We start from the raw sequence: 20584 nt of genomic DNA on the forward strand, positions 1-20584 counted from the left end.
GTTTACGCAAATTAAATAAACTATTAAAATCTCAAAAAAAGAAGTTAAAGAGACTTTAATTATTCCAGTGAAAGAAAATTAAATACTAGGGTATTGCAAAAATATCAGTGAACGATATAATGTACTTATATAGTATATGCATTATTGCAGTCTTAGGATTCGTTTGTTGTCTGTCCATACAGAAAATTTTCTTTTTAAAAAAAAACCTGTTTGGTTATACATTGGGCTGGATTTTTCAAAATTTCCAAGTCTGAAAAAGTGAGTTTTATTACTTTTTCATGCAAAATTTCATTTCACCTCAAAAGCTGCAACATATTCTCAAGTAACATATATATCCAAACACAATTTCAAATATCAAATACCTTTTTTTAACTTCACTCCAAAAAATAACTTTTTTTCAAAAATTATATTTTTTATGTCCAAACGTCTGCTTAATGTCTTGGTTAACATTATGGTATTTTAATATCAAAACATGCTTAGTACCACTACTAGAAAACTGGCTAAAACCGTCCAGAAACCGACCGAAATCGATCGGAAAACTGAAAAATCCGACCGATTTCTAACCGATTTTAATCCGTCAAAATTAAGTTGGTCGGTAACAAATAGCGACCGAAATCGGTCGCAATTTCCGACCGATTTCGGTCGGTAAATTAATTTTCACAAACGACCCAAAAAAAAAAAAATCTATCGAAAAAAACGATCGAATTCGATTGGTATTTTTAATTATGAAATGCACCGTCTGGGACTCGAACCAGGGTCTGTACTATGGCAGGATACTATTCTACCACTAGACTATTGGTACATTTTTGTTTATGATTTTCTTTTAATTTATTTGTACTCTTTAATTGCATTTTTGCGCGAAAATAACAGACCGATTTCGGTCGGTTTTATTAAAAATATAAAATTACCGACCGAAGTCGGTCGGTTTTTTAAAATGACTGACTGAAATAACCGACCGATTTCGGTCGATTTCTTAAAAAATAAATTTCGCGGGATGCTAAAATAGTTTCCCGCATTTTTGCGCCAAAAAATAAAATTTCGTAAAAAAAATTAAAAAATAAAATATTTTAAAAAACCTACTGACTTCGGTCGATTTTTTTACGACCGAAGTCGATCGGTTGGCCGTGGTCGGTTTTGACCGAATTTTTAGTAGTGTACTACGTCTTCAGAAACTTCTCCAAGAAGCTCTATTAATTACCAGCACTTAAATCCTACCACTAATTAGGGGATAACACACATATTGAACAACCTTGCACTGATATATTCTGCATTATGTAAAAGATATAAAACACAACGTTTTAAATTTTTTTTTTACAACAATCTCCCTTCTTTTCGGTTTTTCTCGTCTTTGAGTTTCTGGACAGGATAACTATGTAAACAATGAATCTGATACAACCTGTGGAAAACCACACCCAAAAAGCAGGGGCGGATCTACATTCATTATGGGTGCTCAAGCACCCATTGTCTTTGATTAGATCTAGTAAATTTACATATACAATTAACAAAATATTTGGATAAGTATTGAGCGAGCACCCACAACTAAATTTGTTTTCCCTCTTTTTTTAGAATTTTTATCCCCGAGCACCCACGACTTTAAAATCTTGAATCCGCCACTGCCCAAAAGGTAGCTATTAAAGTGGGAGAGTACAAGGTTATATAAACCTCACATGAGCCACATCAGTACTTTGTAGTACCGATGTGGGACTCAAGTCTCATTCCTTGCAATAGACCATAACAAGCCACTAGCTCCACATTCATCGTCCTCGACGGCTGTGCGCTAGACATTTCTAGCCGCGGGCGAACGCTGCAATACCATCCAAGGCACGATGGGTACAGAGGGTGGTGGATGGCTCTGATACTATTGATACAACCTAGGGAAAATCACACCCCAAAAGCTAGCTATTAAGGTGAGAGAGTTCAAGGCTATATAAACCCTACATCAGCACTTTGTAGTACCAATGTACAACTCAAGTCTCATTTCTTGCAATAGAACGTAATAATTACATAAACGTTAACAATCAATTATATGTTGCATAACCATAACTATACTGAAAGTAGACATAGTAATTTATTTTATTGCAGCTCAAACAGCTATGAAGGTAATTGTAATGTCGTTTTAGGGAAGAGGACATGATGCTTAAGTCATTATATTAAACTCCAAAAAACAAAGACAATAAAATGAGAACAAATAATTGTCCTTGATAAAGCTCACTCGTCATCCGTGTTAACTCAAAATTATGCAATCGCACTTGAGTGTCTTTCTTGTCACAATACTCATTTATGAAAGTTTGATTGACCACAATATGCATCTACAAAAGTTTAGGGCATGGTGGATAAGGGCGTATTCGAGCCTATTACATAAGGCAGAGACACAAATGACCCCAACTATTAGTAAATGACAAACTTAAAGAAACTTTTGATGCGCGATGTATTATGTGCATTGCTCAATTGGACAAACAAAGTTGGCCTGAAAGGCCCAAGCCTGAGTCTCTCTGTTTCCAGAACAAAAGAATCCAAAGAGGAGAGAACATCTCCTCCCCGCGTGTTATTTTGCCGAGTTCCTTTCATAGGATTCTCTTTAAGCATCTTAATATACTCTGCTTGTTTACTCGTGTCATTTGGATATAGTCAATTCGCTGAGAGAAGAAGATCAAGGTGTTTCGTCGGCTTGGTCCTCTTTGAGAGAAAGCGGCCGGTTTTGATTTCTTTGATTTCTGGTATGTAAGATTATCAAAGACTTCAAAGTATTCACCGAACAAAACCAATAGTTCAGAATTAACACTCAAACGGTAGCGCATAGCCTTATACATTATTTCAGTAAGATGTGTGCATTATTATCAAAATATCAATCTATAATTTAGATTTGACAAATTCAACCTTTAAATTTTTATCATACTGTTACTCTTGGTAACAAATAGGTTCAAAATTAATTAATTTTCCTTTCATTTTTATTTTTTTTGTATATTTATACTCCCTATCGAAAATATTAAGATTAGTTAATCCATTGGCTATAATCTGCCGCCACTGCTAGTTTTAATATAGATACTTATTTATTTTAGTTATACAAAATTTATAGTGACAGAAGGAGAATAGGAATTTCAATGTCTCAAACTTGAAAATTTTGAAAGAATAACCAAACAAAAAAAAAAAAAAAAAAATATGCCCATCCCCTATGGGTGGGCCTAATTTTAGAAAAAAGAATGACAAAACAACTAGACTGATTAGTGTCGCAATAAGATTCGAATCCCCGGGGTCAATTTTAGAAAAAGAAAGGAAGAAACAAGAGAAATGTCGCAACTAATTACTGTAGAAGTGAGTAAAGATTTCGCTAATCATTTAGTTTTAAATATACATGAAAGCAAGATAAAGTGATAATTGAAAGTGGTAAATATTTGAATATAAAATATAATAATGGATGTGCTCAGGTACTTCTCACAATTGCTAATGTGGTTGGCTGCCTGTCTTTTACTAATCGCGTTAGAAGCCATTTTTTCTCAGGTTCAACTTTCCACCTTGCTTTAGCGAAAGAAGAAGCGCTACGACTATAAGAAGTTATCCTTTAAATGGGTGGAAATAGAGATATTAGGGGTCGGAAACTTCCGTTTATAATAACGTCATTGATTTATCAATCTCAATCTCTCCGGGCAAACAGCAGCAGTCTTCCATGAAAGCGCATGAAGATGATTTGACCAAAGGAAGTACACCAATATTGCCAAAACATACATCAACATTCAAGCAATAACAGCATTTTAGGTTTTAAAACTCTGGTATAGGAACCAAAACAAAAATTAAAACCCTGTTTCAAAATTTCCAAAAAATGCTTCCTCAGCCAGCAAAATGGAAAAAGAAGAGGAGAAAATGCAGAAAACAGTATGTCCGGCCATCTCCTACCACTAAATTAATAAGTTCCTTTTCCTCAGGCATAGAATGAGGCTACAGCCCCGGTGGAACCTAAATAATCACCCTTTCAATTCTTCTTTGTGAGCAAACAAAATACGGATTTTCTAAACTTCTACATAACCATCCCACCATCAATGGTCAAAACCTGTAAAGAAAATAATACGCATAATAAACAACTGTTCTAAAACTAATAGCCTGTTTGGCCAAGCTTCTCCAAGTTGAGAAGCACTTTTTTCAAAGTTGAAGTGTTTGGCTAAGCTTTTAAAAGAAAAAAAAAGTATTTTTGAGTAGAAGCAAAAATAGTTTTGGAGAAGCAGAAAAAAGTAGTTCTTCCCAGAAGCACTTTTTTGAGAAAAATACACTTGAAGCACTTTTTAAAAGCTTGGCCAAACACAAATTGCTGCTTAGAAGTGCTTTTCAAATTAATTAGCCAAACACAAACTGGTTTCACCAAAAGTGCTTTTGAAAAAAAGCACTTCTCAAAATAAGTTGAATTTCCAGCTTGGCCAAACAGGCTATAAGCAGCAAGAGAGAAGCTTCAGAAAAAGGACAGATGAAACGACATAATACGGCAATACCTGTCCCGTAATGTAGCTAGCTGCAGGATTCAGTGCCAGGAATTCCACTAGTCCAGCAACTTCTTCCGGTTGACCGTAGCGTCCTATATTATATGACACCAACATTAGTCAATGTAGCCATGGTTTAAAAGAGCTCTACTGTCCTGTCACTTTTAAGATATATGAGAACCATTATTTCCTAAAAGTTAAAATTGATGGAATAGTTACACTTGCTTAATAAATGAATCTTCTATATATAGAATGTACAAAATTTAGAAAATGTGGATGCAAGTGGAAGAAGGGGAAATCTTCTCTTCTAGCAAGATCCAAACTCTCAATTGATGGATTTCAGTACACATTTAGTTTTATTACTTCAGATTCTGGAGGAAACAAATAAAAAATTCTGCTTAATGCATCTGATGTTGTTCTACTCTACTTGGAGTCCTTATCTTAGAAGTCAAGTTGTAAAATTTTCCTTGTTTAGATGTGCAGGAAGTCGTCATTATGTTGAGATATGAATGCCAAGAATACTTTTAAAAGATATTTACTCTGACCTAAGGGAACGCTTTGCAAAATTTTCTTTTCAATGTCTTCATTTAGCTTGGCAGTCATATCAGAAGCAATAAATCCAGGGGCAACGGCATTAACCTGTCAAAAGAAAAAAATCAGCACACAAAATCTAATTATAAGACATAAGAAATCATTATTTTAAAAAGAGAAAGGAAAAAAAAAACAAGAAGAAGAAATTAGCTTGTCCTTGACAGAGATAGTTTCCTTTATAATATGCTTTACGAAATACTTCAGTAACTAGCATTAATATAAACAGCCCTAGCTAAGCAATATAAGGGAATGCTTAAGAGAACTTACAGTAATATTCCTGCTGGCATATTCTTTTGCAACACTCTTGGTTAAGCCAATCACTCCTGCTTTAGCAGCACTGTAGTTGGCTTGCCCGGCATTGCCAACTAAACCAACAACAGAAGATATGTTGATGATTCGTCCCTACAAATGCAGACCATGCTTATACATAAATTCCTGGAGTATATACGGAATGTATTGCATTACTTAGATCTTAGCGATCAGTTTTTCTTCAAGGACAACACATCGCTATATAAATAGGTTACAGGACAATGCATAATGGTGGCAACAGTCTCATTAGTTGGCATCTGGCACAATCTGACCTATCTTAGCGCACTCAAGGATCATTCAGTTTGTTGGTTGTTTGGTACAAATGACTACTAGTTCAAGTTGATTGAAAAGGTAGCTGTCAGCAATATAGCAGGTGACAAAATCAAAGAAAATGACAACAGCAACAGAAATCTATGAAAAGGGAATAGGTAGAAACAGATTTTGAGTCATCAAAATCATTCCATCACACCAATTTCCAACACGGCAAAACTCTAAATTCTGCAGCTGAAATCAACTCAACTTGATGCTTCTAAGAAAATAGGAAGCTAATTGATGTGACAATTTTGCGGTCGAATTAGGTTATCTTTTAAGGCTAGGTGGAAATTAACTATCTCCATTCAAGTAATGTATCATTATCTGCTCTGTCACTTTCCCTTTAATCCAGCTAAGGTAGTTAATTCTGCCCACCGCCCATGAAAAAAATGCTGTGCTAGCATAGCAAATTACCAGCCTGTCATTGTGTTTTGGTCCTTTTGGATTATTTTTCTTTCCACTTTGACTACCATGTGAGTCCAACAAACCAGGAACGACAGATATAATTTTGGTTACTCTACCCAAAGGCTAGGATGAACCCTACCCCACATGGTTTATAATTGTTCTAGTGCTATTTCCGTCACATATGAGGTTTTGAAGATGATCAGTCGGATGACCTCATTGACCACCATGCGGTGTAGTCAGTGCTCATAACTGCTGTAGAGTCCATAGAGCTAAGTTCTTCATAATACATGAGAAGGATCAGTCAGGTAAATAATTACAAATGCATGCTGCTTCCCCTTTAGGAAGCAGATTTCAAAAACTTGAACCTTTCCGGACAAATAATATTATTTGAGAAATGCAAGAATTAGGTCCACAAATTTACCTTTTTCTTTTTCATCATGATTTTAGCTGCAGCCTGCAACAAGAGGAAAGATCCCTCATAAGAAACTGTTGAAGAGTCCCACATCGGTCATAAAGGGATGGGTGGTCGCTTTATATGGCTTGGGCAATCCTCGACTCATGAGCTAGCTTTTGGGGTTGAGTTAGGCCCAAGATCTATTTCTTTAACATGGTACCAAAGCAGGACCCATGCCAATTCTTGTTTTCCAATGTTGGGCCCCCATATTAAATTGTCCACGCTCTAGATGTCTAGCCCTGGGCATGAGGGGGGTGTTGAAGAGTCCCACATCGGTCCATAAAGGGATGGATGGTTGCTTTATATGGCTTGAGCAATCCTCACCTCATGAGCTAGCTTTTGAGGTTGAGTTAGGCCCAAGGTCCATTTCTTTTACAGAAACTTAATCCTAAAATATATACAGGTTTTGAGAGGAGGAGGTGGGGACACAACCAAAATACCAACTGAAACACAGCTAATGTATAGACCTGTGTGCAGAGAAAAACTCCTGTAAGATTCAACTCAATAACCTCCTGCCACTGAGACTTCTTCATTCTCATCAACAAGGTATCGCGTGTGATACCTGAAAAGAAAAAATACGACAACTACTGATTGGACATTCTAACAAGACTTAACATAAAACAGGAAAACTGTTGCTAACCTGCATTAACAAATATTGTTTCACTAGTATATTTGGGGTAAAGACACGTTCCTTTTTAAATAGAAAGTTGTACAGATTTCCAACCTTTTTACTTATCCAAAAAAAGTTGCACAGATTTGTTCAGATCCTTAATGCATCAACACAAATGTAAAGTTTATGGTACTATCTTGGAGCAAAATTAATGAAATAGTCTTTTTGACTTGCCTTCACACACACAAAAAAAAAATGTTGCTAACCTGCATTATTGATCAAGATATCAACTGTTCCCCATCGATCAACCACCTACAGGTATGATATGATGAGGTGCATTTTAGCTGGCAACAACTGCGGTAAGATCCAATATTAATTCACATTACTAACAAAAGAGTGTGCTTACAGTTTTCATCATGGATTCTACAGCTTCTTCTTTTGAAACATCACCTCCAAAAGTCAAGGCTTGGCCACCACATGCTTCAATCTGCAAAATACAAGTTACTCAGAAAACATCCTCTCTTTTTAGGAACACAACAAACTGCCGAATGCAAGAACCATATAACTTGTTCCCACACCTAAATTAAATAATTGCTGGTTGAAGAAGTAGCCAATGAGAAGCTTTAATTCTAAACAGCAATCAGACAACGGATGGAAGTATTTGTCAAAAGAGTGCCAGACATTCTCTCTTTTTTTTTCAAGCCTTCTAGCATATGTGAGGACTTTCTTCGGCACAGGTAAAGACCTTGAGAAGACATTCTTCATCTTTAACTGAATAGAATACGAGCAGGTCTTATTCATTTACAAGACTGAGATAAACCAAAGTCAATATATGATTGCCGGATTTTTTGGTGGAATGGAACTTCCGTGAAGGTTAGTTAAACCATACACAAACACAGGAACCTGAAATTACACTTCTTGGTAGATAAGCATTAGCCAAGAACAGAAGAAGATTACTATTTGAATATACAAGTATAAAGTATAAGCATTACAACTGCACTGCTCAATTACAATATATATCCATGACTTAATCGGCCTTGCTTGGTGAATATTACCAGCAAAGATATATGGCAACAAACCAGTTTAGGAACTGGGGAAGTATGGGCTCACCCCTTTACCCTACTCCCACTAAAATAAAGCTTCCTATCACTGACCTGTTCAAACTCGTGATATGCGTCCAATCGGCACATCTTGCACTGTATCCTAACAAATTGACCAAAGTCCGGAGGGCTAAGTTAACTTTTCAGGGGTGATAAATTTTGGAAGTATGGGCCCACTCCTGGATCGTTGGTTTTGAAAATCATTTTGTTTTTCCAAAAAGGTGGTGTTCTGACCAACTTGTGCACACCACGATTGTCTTTACCAGGTATTTGCTATTTCCATTAGCACAGATACACAGTCACTTTGCGCACTAAGGAAAATGAGAAGAATTCACTCTTCATCGCTTCTACTGGGATTGTGTCCTAAGGATGTTACTCCAACGCTTCAACCTCTAGGCCTCCCCCTTAGGAGCCTTTGCTTTTCTAATCATTTTTATTCTTTTACGTGGAAAGAAATTCTTAATCAACTATATATTTGCATTTTCATCAATTAGTGAAAGATTCTTATTAAAACAAATCATTGGCAGTTGATTAGATGATTAAGATTTAATGATCACGCGAACTTTAGACTAACTAAAGGGAGGTTTGTGCAATGTACCTTTGAACTATTTTAAATTGGAGACGTCACCCTTAAAAGTTGACAATTTAAAGGACAACGTAAGTACCGTAGCAAAAGTAAAAGCAAAATAAGAAATAGCATAGAAGATGAAGTATTCTGCATGGCACAGATACCCTTCCAAACGCATCAGACTGAAGTCCGAGATACAGCTCATACTTTTAGTAATAAAGAATGAAACTTTCACTTGGAAATGGCAGGAATAAGGAAGTAATCTATACCAAAACTACATTAAATTATTACTGAAAATAAAAACATATACCTCTTTGGAAACTTCTTCTGCCTCCTTTGAAGATCTTGCATAGTTCACTAGGACCTGCCAACAACATTAAACTTTATACTGAAGCAGGCTGGTGGAGTATTCAAGAAATATATAAATTGATCAATATTAATGCCTGTCTATCCACCTATATGTCAGGCCTAAGAATGATTGACAATTTCCAAAGAAATTGAATCTAAGCAGTCCACATTTTTTGAATGCCTGACAACTTCACGTCATAAATTAAGCTAAAATGTCTCACTAAATATACTAGAGAGATAAGCAGGAGAAAAAGTACTCAAACAAGAGGGTAAAAGGTAACCTTGAGTCCCTGACCAACCATCTGAAGGCGAGAGAGACACCTGCTTCCTTTCTACTTTGGGACAGAAAATACTTATTCTCCTTCTTGATGGCAATGATTGACACCCAACAGCAATTTAGATTATTTCTCACACTTGATATGACATCTTTCGACCAACTAATTTACTTTTTGCATATCTCGAACTACTCTTTTGAAGTCTACTCAATAAAATGATTTATTTAAACATTTTACTCTAAGACAATGCACAGAGCAAAGAAGGTCATTGTTACTGGACAAAGAGAGTATTTCTGCAGGGGATCTAGGATTTGAATTTTATGGATTTGAGTTCGGGATTTTACCACAACTCATTTGATTTAGTGAAGCTACTAGGTTTGGATGAACCCAAACCTTGCAATCTACATCCACCCCAGACTTCCCTTGCACAACTTGAGCGACTACAATAGTGCCTTAAAGCAGATGCTATGTTACAGTGAAACTGCAGGGTTTCCAACTGACCATCCATATTGACGAATACAATAGCGTACAAATGAAAGAGTAAATCCAGATAAATTCCAGTGAAAAAGCTATCAAGGCAGAATAAGGTTTTTGTTTTTTCTGGCAGTTAACAGTTCCATGTAAATTAGTTAAAATTCGAAGGCAAAGAATCCAAAAACCAAAGAGTTTCAGCATCTATAGAAAATGGAATACAAATGCAGACCTTACAACCAGCCTTTCCCAAAGACAATGCAATAGCCTTCCCGATTCCTCTAGAAGCTCCCGTGACAATAACGACGGGAGCTTCAATTTTCGCAGCAGCTTCAACTCCAGCTTGTTCAGTTGTTGCCACCTGAGCTCTCACGCCTGATCACATCACAGTCCCATTATCCATCTATACAACACATCATAAACAGAGGAACATATACAAAAACACGCAAAAAAAAAAAAAAGAGCACATAAAATGAGGTCGTGTCGTGCAAGGGGAATCCAAAAAGTATACATATACATTTTAAAAAAATTGCATACAGGATTTAGAGTCACTAGCTTCATAGTGAGTATGTCTATTATATACAAATACGAGCACACACACACACACACACACACACTCTCTCTCTCTCTCTCTCTCTCTCTCTCTCTCTCTCTCTCTCTCTCTCTCTCTCTTGCAAAATGTTATGCAGTAAGCTGAGAAGGATAAGATTTAGATCCGTCTGTACCAGGTAGGAAGTGATACCTGAAGAGGCGGAAGAAGAGGAAGAGAACCAGCGGCATTGCAAGGAAGGTGATGGCTGAAGAGGGGAAGACGGAAGACGGAGATGCGTAAGCTGGCGGCGGATGGAGGAGCTTCCGACGGCGGCGGCGGAGGAGTGGAATTTGGAGGTGGTTGCGACGGAATTAAAGGCGAGAGAAGCCATTGAACGGAGTAAAGTGGCCAGATGTGAAGGGAAGATGGATCGCTGGTTGGAGTTGGAGAGAAGCGTATGTTAATTTATTGTAATTGTTCCGATGAAATCAAGGAGACTCCTAAGTCGTTGGTCGTTTCAAACAAGAGGAAATATATGCGGGACACAAAATGGTGAAATGATTACTCCACTTGTTAATTTACTGTTAGCATTAGGTAAACTTTACCGATTAGGTAAAGTTATGGCGACTTTGGTTTGACCTTTGCTACTCGGTGAGAGTATGGCATTAACAACTTGTTTGGAGGATTGTTACCAAAGTTTTAAGATTGTATTGTATTTTATCGTTTTATAAATACTTCATTTGTTTCAATTCACTTAAATTTATCTTTATTTAGTCAGTTTCAAAAAGAATGATCACTTTACTTATTTGGAAATAATTTACCTTTATGTAATTATTTATAGCCACACAAAATATAGATGTCTCATTTTACACCACAAGTTCAAAAGTTTCTATCTTTTCTTAAATTTCGTGCTCAATCAAATGGGTTCACATAAATTAAAACGAAGGGAGTATAATATTTTGATAAATTGTATTGTTTGTTGTTGTTAAATAATATTTCGCTACTATAACTCATAAGTTTACTAAAATACCCTCAATTATTTAAATATTAAATTTATCAAGAATTACACATAAAAATAATTTAAGAAAATCCCTTTCTACTAATTTATCATCAAATATGTCTTATAAATAGATTAAGCAATTAAATTCATGCAAATTCTAACAAAATTAGTGGAACAAAATTAGCAATTTTACGTTGAAGTTGGAAGCGACAGAAGTTCTGCAAAAAAAGGGACGAAGACAAAGTAGGTTATAGGTGGGAGATTTGGAGTTAAAATATAAAAAAAGATAAAGGGTAAAATAGAATTATGGAGTAATAAGTTAGGGTATAATTGGAAAGAAAAATAGGAAACAATCCCACAACACCAAATCGGTTGTTTGAAAAAATGGGACTTTTCATTGTTCCGGAACAATAGATTTAACAATACAATACAACCAATTTTAATGAAACAATCAAAACAAATATTGTATATGATACAATACAATACGATACAACCATCCAAACAAGCTGTAAAGCAAATCCAAAGCTGTAAATTTTGGAGGTCTTTTTATATTGGATATCAAAATCGAAAGACGAATTTAAAGCCAAATTTTAAACTTAAGGGGCAATTTATATTAAAAACGTATAAATCATACTATGTAATACTTTAAACTTGAAGTAGCCAATCAGATGATTTATGATTATTTGGAGGGATAATGGATTATTTGAAGAAGTGAATTGATTTGAGTTCCCCTAGTTACAACTTTATCCCGCAAGTACTTCCTTAACTTGTGGAATGAGTTCTTAAATGGTAGATTTCATATCACGGTGAATTTTTCTTTTTCCTTTTTCTCTTCAAATAGTTATAAATACAAATATCTTATGGCCTCAATCTATTTTTAACTTCAAATCCATACAAAAATGGCAAAAACATTAAAAACTATTCATCAAAAGGAAAACGATTTTTCATCGCGGCCGGTCGGCGACAAGACACCGGCGGAGATACGCCCCGAGGAGTGTGTTCCCGGGGGTGTGTCCTCACTTCCGATTTTAAGATCGATAAAGCCTCGTCGATTCCCGGTCGATGCGAGCCAGTGTCGATGTATATATGCTCGATAACTGAGGGATACCTTATGCAGGTAAAGAAAGATTGCAACTGGGAGGGCAAAGAGGTGGTGATCCCGACCCCCGAAGAGGATATCACCACCCATGTGGAAGGGTTTCTAAGTGTTTACACTTACCCTTTCACGATGGGCCCCCTCGACCCCGTCATCATTGATTTTTTCCATCAGTATCAAATAACCCTAGGCCAAATCCATCCTTCATTTTGGCGAATTGTGATTCTGTTCCGATTCTTCGTGAGCAAAGTCGAGGGGATGCCTTTCACCCTCGACCACCTCATCAGGTTATACAGCCCCCACCTCTATCGAGGCGGGTTAATAAAACTCCAATGCCAGGCTACCAAAGTGTTGTTTTCGAGCATAGATGAGGACAAAGACCGAGGCTGGATGGGCCGATACGTTCGAGTGAGGACTTTCGACCTAATCCCGGCCGAGAAGATGCCATTTCCCGAGAAATTGAATATGAAGGGTAAGTACAATCCCACTGTTAGCTCTTATTTATTGTTTTGCTCCTTTGCTTCTTCTCATCGATATCCCCTTTCGTAGTGGGAGACCCATGATAAATCAGTTTTTCCATAATTCCTGCTCCTCTAGTGGGATTACAACGGCTCTTGTCTGTGAGCTCGATATTGAGTCGAATTTTCGGTCTTGACTCGAGCTCGATTCTGACTCGGGTCCCTGTATTGATTCGGGGTCAGTGTTGGTCGGTCTTTGAATCATAAACACGATAACTTTACTTTGCATCATAGTTCGATTTGGAATCGAGCTTGATAATAACATCGAGCTCGGCGTTGATCGGTCCTTCGGGCTCGAAGCTTGGTGACCTAACTTCGGACCTCAATACTATGAAGACACTTCTTCGATCCAATGTAATACTATTTAAACCAGTTCGTACGAAAGACTAACCTGTTTTTGCCGTATACAGATAGTCCCCTCGTTTCTCGAGAAGGATGTAGCGAGAAACGACATGGTTTCATAATGGCTCGATCAGATATAAGCTAACGTTTGCATCGAGCTCGACCATGACGTACGTGATAGTTGTCCGTCGGTTTAGCTTTCCAAGGCATTTAATACGTGTCAGAAGGTGGTCGGCCACCACTGATATTGAACCGTCATTGCTTCAATCTATAAATAGCCCTTCCTTTCACCATTTATCACTTTTACGTCTTCAGTCTTCCAAACTTTCTAAGTTCTTTTTCGTCTCTTCTGAGTTCATTCGTAGATCTGTGATTCTTTTCTGCAAAATTCTTCTTAAAAACCACCAAATCTTTATCACCTTTTTAAATTAAAAATGGTGAAGACATCAAAAACAACCCCCCAAAAAGAAAGAACTTCTTTTTTCCAATTCGCCGTAGACAAAGCACCGGTGGATCCATGTCCTAAGGAGTGCGTTCTGGCGGCGTATGTTCTTACCTCCGATTTCAAACTCGATAAATGTTCGCCGGTTCCCGGCCTATGTGAGCCCGTATCGAGATATATTTATTCGATAACCGGGGGGTATATCGAGCAGATAAAAAAAGATTGTAACTGGGGGAATAAAAAAGTAGTAGTACCGTCTCCCGAAGAGGATATTACTACTCACGTGAAAGGGTTTTTAAGTGTGTACACTTAACCTTTCACGTTAGGTCCTCTCGACCCTGTTATCATAGATTTTTATCGTAAATACCTAATAACCTTAGTCCAGATTCACCCTTATTTTTGGCGGATTGTTATTTTGATCTGATACTTCGTGAACAAAATCGAGGGGATGCCTTTCACCCTCGATCATCTCATCTGATTGTACCGTCCTCGCCTTTTTCGAGGAGGGTTAATAAGACTTCAGCGTCGAGCTACCAAGGCTCTGTTCTCAAGCATAGACAAAGACAGGGATCGAGACTGGATGGGTAGGTTCGTCTGAGTAAGGACTTCGGACCTAATTCCGACTAAAAAGATGCCTTTTTTCGAGGAGTGGAACATGAATCGTAAGTGTAATTCTGTTGTTATCTCCTACTATTTTGCATTTCCATTTTCTTTTCTCACCGACAACCCCCTTTTTGTAATACAGCTGTTCCCTGGATGCCCAGCGCAGTTCCTGATCTTAAGAACTGGGTACGGGATCTGGCTTCGACCTCCACATACGCCGAGAGCTCATGGCGTGACTTGTCGAAGGGCCTATGGGAGGCCAAAAATCATGGTAAGCCCCTTTCTCGTATTTTTTGGTAGTTTGAACGAGATGCTTTCCATATACTTTTAATAAATTTTCCCGTGTGTAGGTGTGGGCAAAGATGCAGTTTTGAGGCCATCGTCCGTCGAGGAAGAGGCTTCGGCCTCTGTTCCAAAGCCGGTGAGGGAAAATAAGAGGAAAAGGGCCTCCGTTCCCGAATATCCAAAACCGAAGAAGAGGACGGCTCGTAAGACGAAGAAGAATACCATTCCTTTGACTATAGAATCAGTTCTGCGTCTAAGGGAAAAAAACGAAGAAGAAGAAGAAGAAGAAGAAAACGACGGGTCCACACTGGCGGCCCGAAAAAAGAAAAGCACTAATGCCCCAAAGGCGGCTGAATCGATGGTGATTCATAAGGCTCCGCCTCGGACCGAGGTGGGGCCGTGACTATGGATCCTTAGGTCGTATTTAATGGCTCGGAAAAATTTTAGGCGATCGGATTTCGGGGGCCCGGATCCACTTGAAAGGCGTGGGCTATAGCACACAAAAATATGGCAATCGGGCGAAATTCTAGTTTTTTGGCCGTATAAAGCAAAACAACGAGGAACGGTAATGGCGGGGCGGTGGCTATGGTTCCTTAGGTCGTATTTGATGGCCAGAAATAATTTTAGGTGATCGACGTCCGGGGGCCCGGACCCACTCGGAAGATGTGGGCTATAGCACACGAAAATATGGGAATCGAGCAACATTCTAGTTTTTTGGCCGTAAAACGCAAAACAACGAGGAACGGTCATTGTGGGGCGGTGGCTATGGTTCCTTAGGTCGTATTTGATGGTCCGGAATAATTTTAGGGGATATATGGAAATCGGGCAAAATTCTAGTTTTTTGGCCGTAAAATGCAAAACAACGAGGAACGGACATGGCGTGGCCGTGACTATGGTTCCTTAAGTCGTATTTGATGGCTCGGAAAAATTTTAGGCTATCCCCGAACCCACTCGGAAGGCGTGGGCTATAGCACATGAATATTTGGGAATTGGTCGGAATTCTAGTTTTTTAGCCGAAAAATGTAAAACTACAAGGAACGGCCATGGCGGGCGGTGACTATGGTTCCTTAGGTCGTATTTGATGGCCCAAATAAATTTTAGGCAATCGGGGTCCGGGGTCCCAGACCCATTCGGAAGGAGTGGGCTATAGCACACGAAAATATAGGAACCAGGCGAAATTCTAGTTTTTTGTCCATAAAACGCAAAACAACGAGGAACGGCCATGGCAGGGTGGTGACTATGGTTCCTTAGGTTGTATTTGATGGTTCGGAAAAATGTTAGGCGATCGGGGTCCGGGGGCCCGGACCCACTTGGAAGGCATGGGCTATAGCTCACTAAAATATGGCAATCGCGCCAAATTCTAGTTTTTTGGCCGTAAAAAGCAAAAAAAGAGCAACGGTCATGGCGGGGTGGTGACTATGGTTTCTTAGGTCGTATTTGATAGCCCAAAAAATTTTAGGCGATCGGAGTCCGGGGGCCCGAACCCACTTGAAAGGCGTGGGCTATAGCACATGAAAATATGGTAATCGGGCAAAATTCTAGTTTTTGGCAGTATAAAGCAAAAAAATAAGGAACGGTCATGGCGGGGCGGTTGCTATAGTTCCTTAGGTCGTATTTGATGGCCCGGAATAATTTTAGGCGATCGGGGTCCGGGGACCCGGACCCACTCGGAAGGCGTGGGCTATAGCACACGAAAATATGGGAATCAGGCGAAATTCTAAATTTTTGGCCGTAAAACGCAAAACAACGAGGAATGGACATGGCGTGGCCGTGACTATGGATCCTTAGGTCGTATTTAAGGGCTCGGAAAAATTTTAGGCGATCGGGTTCCGGGGGCCCGGATCCACTTGGAAGGCATGGGCTATAGCACACGAAAATATGGCAATCGGGCAGAATTCTTATTTTTTGGCCGTATAAAGCAAAACAACGAGGAATGGTCATGGCGGGGCGATGGTTATGGTTCCTTAGGTCATATTTGATAGCCCGAAAAAATTTTAGGCGATCAGGGTTCGGGGGCCGGGACCCACTTGAAAGGCGTGGGCTATAGCACGCGAAAATATGGCAATCGGGCGAAATTCTAGTTTTTTGACCGTATAAAGCGAAACAACGAGGAACGTTCATGGCGGGGCGGTGGCTATGGTTCCTTAGGTCGTATTTGATGATCCGGAATAATTTTAGGCGATCGGAGTCCGGGGGCCCGGACCCACTCGGAAGGCGTGGGCTATATCACACGAAAATATGGGTATCGGACGAAATTCTAGATTTTTGACCGTAAAACGCAAAATAACGAGGAACGGACATGGCGGGGCCGTGACTATGGTTCCTTAGGTCGTATTTAATGGATCGAAAAAATTTTAGGCGATCGGGGTCCGGGGGTCCGGATCCACTTGGAAGGCGTGGGCTATAGCACACGAAAATATGGCAATCGGGCGAAATTCTAGTTTTTTGGCCGTATAAAGCAAAACAACGAGGAACGGTCATGGCAGGGCGATGGTTATGGTTCCTTAGGTCATATTTGATAGCCCGAAAAATTTTAAGCGATCGGGGTCCGGGGGCCCGGACCCACTTGAAAGGTGTGGGCTATAGCACACGAAAATATGGCAATCGGACGAAATTCTAGTTTTTTGGCCGTATAAAACAAAACAACGAGGGACGGTAATGGCGGGGCGGTGGCTATGGTTCCTTAGGTCGTATTTGATGGCCAGGAATAATTTTAGGCGATCGGGGTCCGGGGGCCCGGACACACTCGGAAGGTGTGGGCTATTGCACACGAAAATATGAGAATCGGGCGAAATTCTAGTTTTAAGGCCGTAAAACACAAAACAACGAGGAACGGTCATGGCGGGGCGGTGGCTATGGTTCCTTAGGTCGTATTTAATGGCCCGAAATAATTTTAGGCGATCGGGGTCTAGGGGCCCAGACCCACTCGGAAGGCGTGGGCTATAGCACACGAAAATATGAGAATCAGGCGAAATTCTAGTTTTTTGGCCGTAAAACGCAAAACAACGAGGAACGAACATGGCGTGGCCGTGACTATGGTTCCTTTAGTCGTATTTGATGGCTCGAAAAATTTTTAGGCGATCGGGGTCCGGGGACCCGGACCCACTCGGAAGGCGTGGGCTATAGCACATGAATATTTGGGAATCGGTCAGAATTCTAATTTTTTGGCCGAAAAATGTAAAACTACAAGGAACAGTCATGGCGGGGCGGTGACTATGGTTCCTTAGGTCGTATTTGATGGCCCAAATAAATTTTAGGCGATCGGGGTCCGGGTACCCATACCCACTCGGAAGGAGTGGGCTATAGCACACGAAAATATGAGAATCGGGCGAAATTCTAGTTTTATGGCCGTAAAACGCAAAATAACGGGGAACCGTCATGGCGGGGCGGTGGCTATGGTTCCTTAGGTCGTATTTGATGGTCCGGAATAATTTTAGGTGATAGGGGTCCGGGGGCCCGGACCCACTCGGAAGACGTGGGCTATAGCACACGAAAATATGAGAATCGGGCGAAATTCTAGTTTTATGGCCGTAATACGCAAAACAACGAGGAACCGTCATGGCGGGGCGGTGGCTATGGTTCCTTAGGTCGTATTTGATGGTCCAGAATAATTTTAGGCGATCGGGGTCCGGGGGCCCGGACCCACTCGGAAGGCGTGGGCTATAGCACACGAAAATATGGGAATCGGGCGAAATTCTAGTTTTATGGCCGTAAAACGCAAAACAACGAGGAACCGTCATGGCGGGGCGGTGGCTATGGTTCCTTAGGTCATATTTGATGGTCCGAAATAATTTTAGGCGATCGGGGTCCGGGGGCCCGGACCCACTCGGAAGGCGTGGGCTATAGCACACGAAAATATGGGAATCGGGCGAAATTCTAATTTTTTGGCCGTAAAACGCAAAACAACGAGGAACGAACATGGCGTGGCCGTGACTATGGTTCCTTAGGTCGTATTTGATGGCTTGAAAAATTTTTAGGCGATCGGGGTCTGGGGGCCCGGACCCACTCGGAAGGCGTGGGCTATAGCACATGAATATTTTGGAATCGGTCGGAATTCTAATTTTTTGGCCGAAAAATATAAAACTACAAGGAACAGTCATGGCGGGGTGGTGACTATGGTTCCTTAGGTCGTATTTGATGGCCCAAATAAATTTTAGGCGATCGGGGTCCGGGGGGCCCAGACCCACTCGGAAGGAGTGAACTATAGCACACGAAAATATGGGAATCGGGCGAAATTCTAATTTTTTGTCCGTAAAACGTAAAACAATGAGGAACGGCCATGGCAGGGCAGTGACTATGGTTCCTTAGGTTGTATTTGATGGTTCGGAAAAATGTTAGGCGATCGGGGTCCGGGGACCCGGACCCACTTGGAAGGCATGGGCTATATCTCACTAAAATATGGCAATCGCGCGAAATTCTAATTTTTTTGCCGTAAAAAGCAAAGAAACGAGCAACGGTCATGGCGGGGCGGTGACTATGGTTTCTTAGGTCGTATCTGATGGCCCAAAAATTTTTTAAGCGATCGGGGTCCGGAGGCCCGGACCCACTTGAAAGGCGTGGGCTATAGCACCCGAAAATATGGCAATCGAGCGAATTCTAGTTTTTTTGCCAAATAAAGCAAAACAACGAGGAACGGTCATGGCAGGGCGGTGGCTATGGTTCCTTAGGTCGTATTTGATGGCCCGGAATAATTTTAGGCGATCGAGGTTCGAGGGCCCGGACCCACTCGGAAGGCGTGGGTTATAGCACACGAAAATATGAGAATTGGGCAAAATTCTAGATTTATTTTCAATTAAACCAAACAAACAGATGTATTAAATCCTCCGCTCACCGAAGACGTGCACAAGTTCCTTTGCCCCTTCCCCTTTTTTTACTTAGTAGAGTCTTACATTGGAAGAAAATCAACAAAGACGACCACACGATGTTAAATACTACTTAATTTATTTCTGAATATATTTTTAGACAATACCAGCTCCCTTTTTGTTTCCTTTTGTAATTTTCACTCCTGTACAGTGTTTTTCCCGGTCCAAAAACCTTAAATACTTATAAATGCAAGAGTTATTTAGAAAATATTTCAAAGGAAAGATCATTCAAACTTGGAAGCATATAAAGAACTTCTATATCTCTATGTAAAGTGAGAATCCTCCTAGTGCCTAATAGCAAGAAAACAAGAAATGACAAACTCACTCGTTACCATAAAGTGAACAGTGGACCAATTCCACTTTCTAGCTGGCTTTTGAAAGCCCGGAAAGGCACCTGACTGAACCCTTTACAGTTGACCCCACTGCCTACAGAATCATCCCTCACAACCTAACAATTTCGTTTTTATCTTCTCCTGTGGATTTTGGTTTTTATTTTTTTTTTATTTGGGGACTCTTTTGGTCGTGTGACTTCGTTCCTGGTCTTCCTATTCCCTTCGCTTTCCCAGCCGATAAGAAAGAGATTTAGGCAACTTAATTGACCTACCGGACTCTAAAGAATTTTGACCGGATACGAAATCACTGGTGCTCGATCTAGTGGTATTTTTATGGGGATCCAAGCCTTTAGGTTGTTTAAGTAGGTTGGGTGACTCCTATCCCGATAGGACCCCATAAAAGAACGGGAGCTGTTGAGAGGTTCCATATTGCCGAGACGTCCCTATGTTAGGCGGCCGTAATATTTTGTTACGTTCTACCGCTGTTACGCCAGAATAAAAGGTTCCACACGAGCTCCCGTTCTGCGGCGTGGTGGCAGGACCGCTAGGGGAGTGGCTCCGGGTATAGATAGGGTTAAATCTGCAGGGGTCATGCAAATACATAGGCCCCTTCCCTTCTCTTTTGGATGAATGGGGTGGTTTAGAAGGCGCTTTCCGATCTAC

At 40.1% G+C, this 20584-nt stretch overlaps 1 protein-coding gene across 1 annotated transcript; it reads right to left on the reverse strand.

Annotated features, from left to right (window-relative positions):
• Positions 1-3786: 3786 nt before the first annotated feature.
• Positions 3787-11009, reverse strand: LOC107825415 (3-oxoacyl-[acyl-carrier-protein] reductase 4). The gene is made up of 11 exons (XM_075243921.1): positions 10652-11009; positions 10142-10284; positions 9126-9179; positions 7554-7634; positions 7414-7459; positions 7005-7099; positions 6505-6537; positions 5325-5459; positions 5012-5105; positions 4479-4561; positions 3787-4045 (listed from the first exon to the last, which is right to left on the reverse strand). The coding sequence occupies exons 1-11, from the start codon at positions 10830-10832 to the stop codon at positions 4013-4015; spliced, it is 978 nt and encodes a 325-aa protein (XP_075100022.1). The 5' UTR covers positions 10833-11009; the 3' UTR covers positions 3787-4012.
• Between the last annotated feature and the right edge of the window lie 9575 nt (positions 11010-20584).

This window comes from Nicotiana tabacum, chromosome 22 (assembly GCF_000715075.1).
Source record: "Nicotiana tabacum cultivar K326 chromosome 22, ASM71507v2, whole genome shotgun sequence".
Lineage (NCBI taxonomy): Eukaryota > Viridiplantae > Streptophyta > Magnoliopsida > Solanales > Solanaceae > Nicotiana > Nicotiana tabacum.

What these genes read in the sequence shown, in the direction of transcription:
- LOC107825415 (XM_075243921.1), bottom strand. Translation starts at nt 10,832, where the DNA reads ATGGCTTCTCTCGCCTTTAATTCCGTCGCAACCACCTCCAAATTCCAC. An exon ending in TATCTTGATCAATAATGCAG is followed by an intron (nt 7,100 to 7,413) that starts GTTAGCAACATT and finishes TTTTCTTTTCAG; the next exon opens with GTATCACACGCGATACCTTG. An exon ending in TTTGCAAAGCGTTCCCTTAG is followed by an intron (nt 4,562 to 5,011) that starts GTCAGAGTAAAT and finishes CATATAATATAG; the next exon opens with GACGCTACGGTCAACCGGAA.